General features: G+C 38.7%; 1 protein-coding gene across 12 annotated transcripts in view; it reads left to right on the forward strand.

The window, feature by feature from the left end:
• Positions 1-13,419, forward strand: part of ERC1 (ELKS/RAB6-interacting/CAST family member 1) — a 278,983-nt gene that overhangs the window by 111,486 nt on the left and 154,078 nt on the right. For all 12 annotated transcript variants that reach the window (XM_068191757.1, XM_068191762.1, XM_068191759.1 and 9 more), the window contains one exon: positions 5,220-5,413. In XM_068191757.1, coding sequence (XP_068047858.1) covers positions 5,220-5,413 — 194 coding nt within the window. The remainder of the gene's footprint in view (positions 1-5,219; positions 5,414-13,419) is intronic.

Below are 13,419 nucleotides of genomic sequence, written 5' to 3' on the forward strand. Positions count from 1 at the left end.
CTCTTCCTCTTAGGAGGCATACAGACCACCTGTGTGCTGTCATATGAAAGAAAATTGGGGAATTTTTTCTTCCGATGTCATGTTGAAGTTAAGAATAAGCAACTTATAGAGCCATACATAGAATATCCAAAAACTGGGATTAAATGTCTGTTCTTTACTTGTGTCCTGATTTTGTAAAACAGTGGTAACGTGGTCAGGTGAGTAAGGGCCAGGTAAGAGGAGGCAGATGGGTGGCATTTCCCTCCTGACTTTGCCCACTCTGTGTTGGGCTGAATCCAAAGAGAGCAAATGGTTAATGTTTAATGACATCTCTGGGAACTTGTATTTCTCTGAAGAGGTCACGTTTTAAAGTAATGGAAATTGCCTCTCTTGAGGCATCTTCCTGTCTTTATGATTCTTCGTAAAGAAAATAATTTGTTTATTAATTGATTCCAACTGAACACTTGCTTATTCAGTGTCAAAAATTTGCAGTTCCATTAACAAAGACTAACCAGGTAGAGATGGTCAAAAGACAGCAAATAACTCTCTGTGACAGACTCAAGTTTACAGCACGTAGTATATCACAGAATTTCCTGAGCCTTTTACTTCCATTACTTCCTTTTCAAAAAGCTTTTTTACAGCTTGGGGTGTGTAGAGCCTTGGAACCAAAGGAGGAAAAAGCCTGGTTGTTTTTTAAATTTACAGTTTTGTTAAAACTAATAAAGGCATTATAGAAGACGGCACAAATGTTTTATCAGTTGAATTTCTGCCTTTGTGGTAGGAAAAGCACAGAAGATGGGTAAAGTGTTTGTCTTTTGCATTAAATAATCATAATATATTTTTGTATTTGTGTGTGCATTTACTATTTTTAGGAGACACGAGGCTCCCTTGGAGGTAGGAGGGTGGATTAAAATGGGATTTCAGGTTCTTGGGAACTTTTACTTCATGGCCAAAAGTTCTTGGCAACGTTTGTATGTGAAATGTTAAACTGAATTTACTGTCTCAATTCATAGGTAAAAGTAGAAAGTGTTTGCTGTGAGTTATTTGCTGTTTGATTTAGTTAATATTTTAGGAATACTGATTTGGAGTCTTGGTCATAATGTTTGGAATTTTTATTTACATTTTAGAACCTTTACATTTGGTCTGTGCTATTGTTATGTTCCCTGTCTCTGGCACATTTTAAACTGTGTAAGATTATCTTACCTCTTAAAAAAGAGTTTTTTGGCATGAGAAATATCAACTTAGAAATTTCTTTTTAATGTGTTTTGTCTTCCACTCCTCTCCATCTGTAAATATTGGTTATTTCTATGAAACATTGGTCATCTTTGTTTTAGCTGTAGAAGTTGGCTTTGTCAGCTGATTTTCTGTGGAAGCAAGAGAAGTTGGAGTACATTTATTTCGTTGAGAAACAATCACTCTTTCTTATGTTCTGTAGGTACCTGAAGCAGTCACCCCATCACTTACCACTTTACAGATGGGAAACGAGAGCAGGAAAGCAGAAAGCTGTTAAACCACCTCTTTGTTTATAGTCCCTCTTAAGAACTGGGAGAACATATCCAGAGTAGTAAACTTAAACTATTCTCAGTCCTGAACCACTTAGAATTTGAAACAGAATTCGCACTGGCAAAGATTAATACTGATCAGATGAGCGTTGCTAATAAAAGCAGAGCTTAAGAGGGTGCTGCTTTCCAGCTGAAATGTGCCTGTTTCTTATGCACATCAGTGCAGAATGAAATGTGTGGGTTTGGCTGTTCTCTTTAACTCACCTGTTTGATACCACACAGGAGCACAGAGAGCTAATGACAGGGTCAGGAGCAACAACTGAAGGGTTTAAATAGCCTCTAATCAGGTAAACTTAACAGCCTGCGGAGATGAGAAAGTGCAGTGCTCCCTTCACCCTCAGCAGGCTGCTTTCTACATTTATTTAATTTCTGTCGTACTTCTTTTATACATTATCACATTGGTTTGTAACTATATTAAAAGACAGCAGATTTACAAATCCTGTGTCAGGCAGAGTTGGAAGTCAAAGTTATGAAATAGACTTCTTATAGTCTCTTAAAACAGGAGAAACTACTGGTGCATTTGTCACTTCAGATGTTGATTCTGCTTCAGAAATGAAATTACTATTTATTTTGGAATTTCTGTATGCCTTTGATGGGCGGGGCAAGTTGTATATGGGTTTTTTTTACTGTGAATATAGAAATTCATTATTTATGTTTAGCTTTTTGGTTAAAGGAAAAAACCAAGATCAATTATTTTGCACAGGGAAGGTAGCCAATTTAATCTGTTTCAGATCTTGATGGGAGTTTGTGGGAAAGCTCTAAATGCGTTGGTTTTCTCTCTTACACAATAAATGAATCCAGTAGGATTTTAGATACGGTCATGAAACACGTATTTCGTACAAAACCCACAAAATGGACCAGAGTCACTCAGTCAGTAACTCACAGTGCAGGAAGTGGTCTCCAGTTTACAGCATATCACATAACGTTCTCTTTGTGTTAGGTGAAAGTATCCATACTTATGTGCATTATATACAAATAACATGTGTTACATGTCTTAACTAATAATTTATGTCCTGTAAATAGCCCTTTGGTTCTATAAGAACCAGACACACTGACTTGTTGGCTAATTGTCTAGAAAAGAAAATTTATTTTGTCTTCTCAGTAGTGTCTCTTGGGTTGTTGTGGAGATGCTTTTATTAGCAGAATAAAATAAATCAGGACTGTTCTGACAGTCAAATTGCATTAGCTCTTATAACTTCTTTTGAATTAGTGAATTTAATAAGCCAGGCTAACAGCCTAACTTTGTTTTCTTTTAAAAGAAGTTTCTTGATTATCTGATCATGTATTTTGGATGACTTTAAAGAGCCTGGAGGAGTATTTGTTAAAACAAAAAAACTGAGATGTTGGAAACATACCTAAATCCAGTACAGAAGAACTCGGGCTCTGTCTGGTGAAAACCAGACTTAACTCTATATTCAGTGTCTCTTAGGAGAATACAGATGCCCTCGGTCGATGCAGAGGTGCTCCCCAAAAACAGTATTCCCAGTTCCCTGTATTTGGGAAGGAAAGATTGGAGGGGGATTTTGAAATTTAAGGTGTAGTTGAAAAGGAAATGAAATCAAGTATTTCAGATTTCCACAGGCTGGAAATCCCAAAAAAGCATTTCAGAAACACCCACCAGTGCTTGCTCCAATGCCAAGTATGTCCCCTGGTGCTCACAGCTGTTCATGGAGCTGACACACTTGTCAGTCTCACTGCTGCCACGTCCTCCTGGAGTCTGCATCCTCTTGGCAGGGCATTAATTACACTTCCACTTGCTGTGGAGAGCCTTTTCCAAGGGTGTGTAATATGAAGTGCTTATGGGGCAGTAAGGAATCTGGAAGCAGTGACAGCCCTACCTCCAAAGGGCTTCGCAAAGCCTCCAGACTCACAGGGATGCACTTGGGCTAGGTCTCAGCCAGGAGCCCAGATGCAGGGTTTTCAGTCTTACAGTTCAGTGACACAGGAGTGTCAGGGCTTGACTGGAAAGTCACTCAAAAGCAGGGAGCCTTATAAGTGTTCCTAAATGCATTACCTCGGGAAAGAGTTCCACTCTTCCATGACTTTTAGTTATTGGGCACTCTTGCCTGGGAGACCTGGGGAGTGCCGGGCATTTTGTTCTGGGATAAAGTACTGTCCAGCTTAATCAGCTTTCTGGAATTCTTGTTTTTAAACAAAAGAAAGCCACAACAGCTTAGTATTCAAGAGCTGCAGGGCTAAGGCCCTGGAACATGAACCTTTCCTTTGTTTGGGAAACCCAGATCCATCCCAAGGTCAGTCCCATTAAAGACAGGCATCAAGACTTTCCACAGTCCTGTAATATTCTGCTCCACGAGTCTCCTGGATTCTACTAGAATGTGGCCTTGGCTCTAAAGAAGCTAATTAAAAACTAGACACTTCAAGGCAAAAATGTTGGAGTCAATGAAGGGATATTTTCCTCCAGTCTTGTTTTACTGAATAACTAAACAGATTTAGCCAAATGTAATTTTGCTATTTGGTTCTTTGGAAGCAGCAGCTTTCTGCCCTGAGATTTTTACTGCTGTAGTACTCTCCAATTACCTTTAAAAGCAACAGAATCCTATACTATCAGATCTAGACTTAGTGTGCTTTGGAGCAGAACATTGGCAGCTTGTAAAACAATTTTCCACAGCTGCATACAGAGGGGAGAAAAGTCTGTAGTCTTATTTTCTGTTGTAGGTTTGTTTTGAGACGAGCAAGGCCGGGGCTTTTGCATGCAATCCTGATCAGCAGAACAGCTCCATCAAACTTGCTATTCACTGAAGCAATTTTGAGCAATTCTGAAATAGCTTTAATTGATATCAAATTGCAGTTCAAGATCCAAGAGCAGAGGAGCAGGATGAGAGAAAAAGGATAGTCCTTAGTCTGCTGGTTTAACTTCCAGCATGAATACGCACTGCATTCTTCCTGTCTCTTACATGCTTGAGAGCTATTGAATTAGGTTTACTAATAAATTAGTGATTTTTGTAACAAACCAAGCCATTAAAAAAGCTCCTCAAACAATCTCTTCGTTGGGATCATGTCATCCTCAGTTCAGGAGTGCTTTTTGTCCCAATAGCCTGATTTTGAAAAATGTATTTCCTAGATAACTAAGCAAAGATAATTTCAGTAGCCATACTCATAAACCCTGGTCTGTGTGGCTCACAGAACTGGCAAGGGCTTGAGCACATCAGCACCATCTGTGCAAAGGTCTGACACTTTGCATAGTGATGTAGTTATTGAAGGCTATTAACCTGTGACTTCTTTTTTTAGGATAAATAGGTTAGAAATACCTTAAATAACTGAATCTATACTCCTATCACTGTTTTATAAGTGTACTTCAGGAACTTTTGCACTCACACTTGCTTTTCTTTTTTTTTTTTTTTTTCTTTCAAAGAAGTTAACACTCTTTTCATATTTCTGTTTCTTTTTTGTTTCTGTTTCAGATTTAAAGTAATGTATATATTTTAGGCTGAATTTAAAAAATCAAATTTGTTTTAAGTTTTTATTTTCCGGCAGAGTATTTCCCCATACTTAAAAATAGCATAGGCCTTGCATATTCCTGTGTAATAATTAATCTTGCCATTTTGAAATCGGTATCTAGATAGCATTTTGGAATTGACATAGATAACATTTTGGAATTTTCAGAGTAAAATAGGCACATGTGAATGAAGTGGTTTTTCTTGAACCTTTTTCTCACAGGCTCATGAGGCAACCCTGGAGGCAAGGGCCAGTCCTGAGCTGAGTGACCGCATGCAGCAGCTGGAAAGGGAGGTAACGCGCTATCGGGAGGAGTCCGCCAAGGCTCAGGCTGAGGTGGATCGGCTTCTGGAGATCCTCAAAGAGATGGAAAATGAGAAGAATGACAAGGATAAGAAGATAGCAGAACTGGAAAGGTGAGAATGGTGTAAGGTTAGAAGAGGAGCAAAACAGCTGAGTAATGTTAGAGATAACTCATTTTTCTTGTCTTAAAGGCCTTAAAGTGTCTGTTTTGGAAAGGTCTGTTTAGAGTTTTTCTGTCTTTGTTCCTTTATTGTGCTACATTGTTAGGAAAAGGGTGTCTTTTCTTGTGTGCTTTTTCTTACCTGGCTACTCAAAAACAGGGCTGATACAGGTAGGAGGGTAGCTAGAGCTGTAAGGGAATGAAGAAGGTAGGAAAAGCTGCTGAGATTTTGTTGTGTTTGTAAAACAGTTTGTTGTTTTGATACTATAAATTCCTCAGGCATGGCTTTCACAAAAACAAATAAGGAAAATGCCTTTTCAGAGCTTGTGTTACTATTTTCTCAGATTCTTCTGACAAGTGGCCTTATAACTTGGTACTGGTAGGGATACAGGTAAACTTTGGCCCAAGTGAAGCCTTTGCTTCACAAAAGCAGATTTGCTTTCGTCCAAGCAAAACTTGATTCAGCACTTTACAGCATTTTCCATCTTTCTCTTGGAGCCAGGAGGCTGAAGACTATAATGTCCCAAGAAAAAAATGAAAATGTATTATGATTCCATGACATTTGTAACAAAAATATAAGTAAAAGATCTTGTGAAAAACCTGAATTAGATTCTGTGTTCTGTCATTTTCTCATCTTACAGTGGACCAAGAGCAAATTCCTGGGCAGTAATACCTGTTTGGGGCTTTTTGTTTACTTTACTATTCCCAATGAAAAATCACTAACTTGGAGCAGCGAAATGGAAATTTTATTCTTCCCATTTGCCTTGTCTTTCTGTCTTTTCACTACTTAACTACTCTACAATTTAGTGTCAGGAAGATTAGGGCAACTGAGTGGAGGACATTTCAGGTTCTGCAATCAGTGGTTATTTTTCATGGCTTGCTGATTGTCAAATTATGGGCCCCTCTGAATGATTTGAAAAACTCTTTTCTGAGGAGTCCATTCTCTTTTCCTTGAAATGTACAGAGCTCTGGAACAGTTCAGCTTGCCAGCTGGGTTTCTTCTCTCTTTGTGACTGTAAGCAACATCCTGTTAGTTTTCTTAAAGTTGTTATTTTTAACCAAAATTCTTCATACCTATGGCATAAGCTCGAACACCCAGGAGAGAGGATATATTCTTTTTTAATGTCTTCCCTTTTTTCCTAAGTGATGCGTTGTTCGGCCCGTTGGTACATAATGTAATCAGCAGAACATTCAGGCAATAGGTTGCTACTGTTGAGTGAGTATAGACATAAAAATAGCTACAAGTCACTTGTTTGTGTGATCTTTTTCAGTCCTGTTGGGGTCCCCATCTCAGGTGTGACATTCCCCATGTCATCCTCTTTAGGGCAGGCAAGTTGACCAGGGAACAGCTACAAGCAGCAAGCTTCTATCAGAAGTAAGATGGGGGGAAGAAATATATTCATAGTGCCTTAATTGTTTTTTTTCTTTGTGGAGAAGTAACTACTGTTTAGGAAAAGAAAGTCAGAAATATGCATCATTCCTCAGCCTGATTCCTAGAGGAGATTAAAATGGCAGGAAGATAATTCTCTTACATATGCTTTCAATGCAAGCTGACTTTTTTATTACATTAGCATTCAGAAATTAATCATGATTTGACTTGCAGCATCAAAAATTGAACACAAGTCACAAGTGTCCTATGAACAAAAAAGTTTATAGTGTACTAAGGAAAAATAACAAAGAAGAGAAATTAGGATGGGTCTCCTTCTCTTTTATTGACAGAAGCAATCGCACCATCTTCAAAGAGTTAGAAAGCAAGTTTTTCTTGGAAAAGATGCACTTCTAGACTTCTGCAAAGCAGTTATTGTTTGTCCTGTTACATGGTAGTTTCTTGATGTTTCAGTCACAGACTAAAGTCTTACTATGAAAGCATAGAACCCCCAAATGACTAGATATCACTCTCTAACAATTTGGTAAATACTTTGGCTATTCAGTTTTCTCCATTCCTTCTTATCACCTGATCGTCAATCTTACAAAAAATTGAGTGGTCCTCTTCTCTTTTTAACTTATCTTTTCTACCAGTACTGAGATAAGATGGAATAGGTTTTCTCTTATTTCTAGTAATTAGAATAGGTATTTCGACTATGTAAAAGAAAATACTTATTTTGTTATCATGTGAATGCCAGCAGCCAAATAAGTCAAGGGGAAGAGAAAAATCTAAGAATATTCATGTTCTATAACCGCTCTAACCACTTAGAGTGGTTATAGAACATGAATATTCTTAGATATTTCTCTTCCCAAGTGGAAATAGAAAACGTCTTCATCATCTGGAGGTCTAATCTGGATGCTGTTAGTGTGGTGAATTAGCCAAGTGTCAGCACCTGAAATGATTTTTCAGGTGGAACGGTAATAAAAACACAGCACTGGAGAAAGAGATAGAAACTTCCAGATACTTTATGATGAGGTTTTGACTGATAATTTTTCTTTTTCTGAATAATTGTTGGAATTTCTATTTGACCTTAGCTGTTTTCAACTGCTCCCCCAAACAACTATTCCCTGAAAGCTTACTTTCTTCTTGTGAGTTTTTGCACAAAGCAGAGATTTTATCTTGCCTATTTCATGTATAAGTTGGTCCTGTTTTTATCTACAATGCTTGTTCTTAAAATATTCTTTCGTGGCTGAACCTGTATATCCAGGCATTTTACATGCATGTTTTAGAGCTAGAAGAGTCCTGGTTTCCAGGAAAAAAAAAGATAATTTTGCCTTTTAAACATCTTTCCTAAACTGTGGTCCATGCAGAGTGAGCTAGACATTATCTTGACTTCTAATGCTTCTACAGCTGATCAAGCTGTGTTGTGCAAAGAGCCTTAGTGCCTGCAGAAGCAATTGTCAGCAAGCTAAACAGCAAATATTGCTGTGCCTATCAGGAGCAGTCAGTGTTCCAGGTGCAGCAAGATGAGAAGAAAAAAGTCACATACAAAGAAAAGTTATACTAAAAAAATGGGATTTTTCAAAAGATAGTCTCTCCTCCCCGTAGTTTCCCCTTTTGCTAGTTCTGTGTGACAACTAGACCATATGCTGTCAGGGAGAGAGAAATGGTATCACAATTTCATCCACAGAAGAGATGTGTTGCCTATTAGGGAGGTGTGCACAGAGGAACAGAGAAAGAGAAAAGACAGTAAGGAGAGGAAGATGAAATTAAAAGCAGAAAACTATTCTTTTAACCTTTTCAATGCAAGCAAAGCTTCCTTGTGCTTAAGTTACCATAAAGAGGGAAATGCTTCCACTCTTCAGTAGTTGTTGCAATTACTGACTGGGAGACGTTGCTTTTCAGATGAAAGATATTAAAAAAAAACATGTGAAGTATGGTGCATGCTGTGCAAAAGTTGAAAAATATTCTGGAGTCAACACAAGGTTGAAAGCACGAGCTCATTGGTGTATATACTCTGTGGGGAGGATTTTGCTTTTTCTTAGGGAAGGTGGGCCCTAAGTCCCCATTTCTTCTGTGGGTGAACAGCCCCATAAGTTTTGTTTCCGTCCCTTATTGCGGCGGTGTAAAGGTTTTGTAGCTGTCTGGTTATTCACTTCCTGTGTAACTAACTGTTTGCTTTTTGTACTGCCATCCCATAACCTCCTGTCTCTCTGTAACTTTTCATTTTTGTGTTCTTTTTCCTCCCTTGCTTTTTCCTCCCCCTTGTCCCATCCTGCTCCCCCGAGCTGTGTTGTTCTGTTCCGTTCTGTTTCGCCGGGGGTGTGTTTGTGACTGTGCCTTTCCTCAGAAAGCTCGGCTCCCGCAAATTGCACCCTCCCTACCAGGTGTCGGTCCCCGCACCGCAACACCTAGGGGGGTTTGTGTGGGACTTCCTGGGAAAGTGAGTGCCTTCAAGGCTTCTGTTTCCTCCTCCGGGCTGGAATGTGGCCGCTGCTGCCCGGCTGCTGCTGCTTGGGGCTGCTGCAATGCCGCTTCTTTCCCTTGCTCAAACGGGACCTGCTTATGCCGAGTGCAAGCGCTGCTTGTGACCACAGCCCAGAGGAAGTTTGCTGCTGTTCTCCCTGATTTCAGCTTCACAGAAGCTGTTGCTTTCTAATTCTAATTCTAATTCTCTTGCTGTGTTTTACCTTTGGTTCTGATCTCTGCTACGAGTTCTGCGTGAACCAGCTAAAACTCAGTGTTCCTCAAGTATTCTAAAATGTGTCATTGATAGAGGTCAGTATTGACTTATTATTGAGTTTTATTGTGATGACTGTCCTGTAATAAGAAAACAAACAAACAAAATGTAATACTCCTTATCTGGGACATGGCCATCAGAGCCTCCAGAGTAGTTTAAACACAGAGTAGTTTATACACAGTCTATACAGTAATTTATACACAATTCGGTGTGCACATATTGTGCAAATAAAAACTGGCTTTGTACGTGAGAGGTGGCAGGAAGTATATCTGTATATGTTTCTTCAGAAGTGAGCACTGAGTGAATATATATGGAAGTGCTAGTTCCAGCTGCAGGCTTAAAATTGATTTTCATTTGGCACGCTCACTATATAAGGTAGGTAGTTCTTGCAAGGACACAGGGCTTGGTTTTTTTCCCGAAGGAAACTTTGCTTTGGGAACAAAGGAAGACAGCACTCAGCTGTGGAATACCAGCAGTCCTGTTAAGGACAGCTGGAATTAGTGGCTATTTTAAGAAAGAGAATTTGGAGATTTTCCTGAAAAGAATTTAAGGATGCCCCTTTGAAGAAGAAACCTTCCAACTTTTGATTTGTAGCAGCCAAAAGGTATATTCCTTACCTTAAATATTTCTTCCCAACAGTAAATGAAAGATTAAAAAACATTGGGGGATCTCAAAAGAGTGCTGAAAAATGTGGACAGTAGAATGCAGTATCTTATTTTGTCTGTCTTTAAGACAGATATGTTTGTGTAGTGTTCTATGAAGATGGGGAGAGAAATTAGCTGTATTTTCCATCAACTTTACAGTTTCCTAGAATAGTGTAAAGGAAACTGTACTAGTAAATTATGCCCTAAGCTTAAGTCAACAGTTTGAAGCTGAAATACTTACTTTCAAACTGCTACTTGGAATAATTGTCATTGGTGTTGTTTCTGTGAATTTTTAAATAGTTTTTTAGAGCATTCCTAAGCAAGAACCACATCAAGGCATATAAATAATTTAAAATAAAAGATATGGTGTCAGATTAAAGAAAGGTGTTTATAAAGTCACAATCATCACTATTAAAGTTAACCTTGATAGATGCTATGGCTATAATTCTGTATTTGTCTTAACTGATTATAGTCCTCCAAAAATAAATTGAACTCTGATTCAGGCATTGGAAAACCTGAAACAATTAAATATTATTTTAAAATACTTTTTGTTGCCATAAAACATAAAAGCGAATGTATTTGTCTTATACTTGCATGGTATTATTACAAGGCAGAACCTGTTTTTGTTGTTGTTTCTCATCCACTTCCCTCAAAAATCTGTAGCTTAAGTGAACATTAAAATTCTAAGGTAAATCATTCTTAGGATATTTAGGATATTCTAAAATGAAGATGGCCTTATAATTTTAATTCACATCTTATGTGAAATGATACACTCTTTAACCATATATGACCAATTTTTTTCCATGAGAGTGCTTCCTTTTGTGAAACACAGCTGAAATTTTCCACAAAAATCCCTGGTTAGGTTGAACCTGTCATGGGAAATAGCAGCACAACTTTTTAATGTTTGGCAAGCAACTGAGAACTGGGTTTTGTAATGGAAAGAAGTGGTCAGGCCCATAGTCAGTCCAGCTCCACCTCTGAGCACACAGATCTGTTGAATATTAAGATTTTCATCCTTTCCAAGCTAGGAAAGGAAGAAGTAATTACTTTCTTCTCAATCTTGCTTTATCTTCATACAAGATCAGCATTACACCCGAAGTCCGGTATCAAGTTTCACAGGAGGAAAACAAAAAACATTTCATACCAACATAACTTCTTTAAACAGATAAGAATAAAAGATGAAGGCACATTTCCTTACAGGCATTTAACTTAAGACATTTGAAAGTATACTGGTTTTCAGAAAGCAAGTGTCTGCCCTCTGGAAGTCAAGCTTTGTAAAAGTGCCTTAAGAGCAGCACTCAGACTCACTAATCACTTTTGAAACCTACATCTAAGGAAGGAAAAGAAAGACACAGGGTCACTGTCAGTAATTGCAAATCCATCTGTAGAGAGAACCAGATAAAAAGCCCATCACCGTGATTTTACAGTGACTTCTCAATCCATCCTCACCTTTTTCATATAATGGGATACCCTTCTTCAATTTGTTCTTTATTTAGCTGTCCTTTATTTCCCATTCTTTCCCTCTTCCTGTGCTTTGGGATGTTGAGGCTGTCAGCTCAATAGTGACATTGGGAGAAACTGAAACGTTGTGATATTGCAGAAACAGCTGCTCAAAAATACAAGGTCAAAGAACCCCAATTAGTCCAGCCCCTGACATGGTGAGAGGTCAGGGATGGCACAGGCACTGGCTGAATGAGCTTGCTGTGTTATCCCCTCAGTGAGCCACCTAAACTGGCAGTATATCCATGTTCCAGGCAGTATCCTAAACTGGCAGTATATCCATGTTCCAGGCAGTATCCTAAACTGGCAGTATATCCATGTTCCAGGCAGTATCCTAAACTGGCAGTATATCCATGTTCCAGGCAGTATCCTAAACTGGCAGTATATCCATGTTATCCATGTTCCAGGACTGACACTGTTAAGCAGAGCGATTCATGTCCACAGAACTGAGTATGGACGAACTCCTTTGCTGAGTTCAGCAGTGGGCTGGCTGAAGGCATGGTTTGTCTGCTAATCTAAGACTAAGGATCTGACCCGGGATCCTCCAGGAAGGACCCTGCACTAGAGAAATACCAGTAATGAGAAGCACTGATTGTGAACTTTTGGAAGGCTTCTTTTCCTGCCAAGTTTTCTGTAGTGCTGAAGTCCTTCTTGTTTTTATCATTAAATCAAGGTGGTTTTCATGCACTCCCTCTCATGCCTGTCATCTGTAATGAGTACAGGAGTTGTCATCTGCCTTATATTGTAGCAATAATGGATTTTATTCAGCAGATATCTCCTAATCCAGCTGTTAGATCAGTAGAGTGTAAGAGCTGTGAAATAGTTAAAATAATTATAAACAGGAGGAGAAAGAGCATCACATAAATAATGAGCCTAGTCTGCATATCAGTTTCATTGTTACCTGCCTTTACTACATCTCTTCAAAAGCTGTTTTGTAGCTTTGTTTCAGTAAACATCTTTGAGCAATATCCATACTCACAACCTGGTGTGAAAGGAGTGAAAAAAAAAAAGCCCACCAAAATTTCTTTTATAGAACTGATATAGTAAAAATAGAAGTGTCAGATCCCGGCGTTCTCTTGGAGTAGGGAAAGAACAAGAGGAATATGCAGTAATTGCCAGTAAACCAGTGAAATAGTAATTTTAGTGCTCCATTGTGGCCATCTGTGGCTGGGTTTGTGCTCTTAAATCCATGCACACATGTGTGCGTGGATGCACACACAAACCTTCTGTCTCTGCCTCTCCATCTCTTCCCTATCCCTCTAAATACCAACCTAGAAAAAAAGGAAAAGACCAGCCATCATTCTTTTTATCAAGAAAATGTGTCAAAAGGGGTAAACATAAATAGCCTTTGACAGACACAAGGAAGATCAAATGCCTGTTGTTCCCTGTCAGACTGCTTCGAAGGGAATGACACAGTAATAAATATACACAATCACTCACTGTCAAACTAGGGGAACTCAAAGGTTGACTGAAAATCCTTACATAAACTACATCCTAAGTACATCTGAGACACATGTCACAGGCTCATTCCACTCCCTATAATACGCAAGCACGTATTAAAAATTGTAGCTGGAATAACCAACAGCCTTTAAAATGCAGATTGCTGAATTAAAATGCTTAAGCGTTCACATCTCATTTTTTTGATCTGCACCCAGTGATCAGATTAGAGTCGGCTCTACCTTTAAAATAATGGGATGGTATTTTAAAAG

This window comes from Anomalospiza imberbis, chromosome 5, assembly GCF_031753505.1.
Source record: "Anomalospiza imberbis isolate Cuckoo-Finch-1a 21T00152 chromosome 5, ASM3175350v1, whole genome shotgun sequence".
Lineage (NCBI taxonomy): Eukaryota > Metazoa > Chordata > Aves > Passeriformes > Viduidae > Anomalospiza > Anomalospiza imberbis.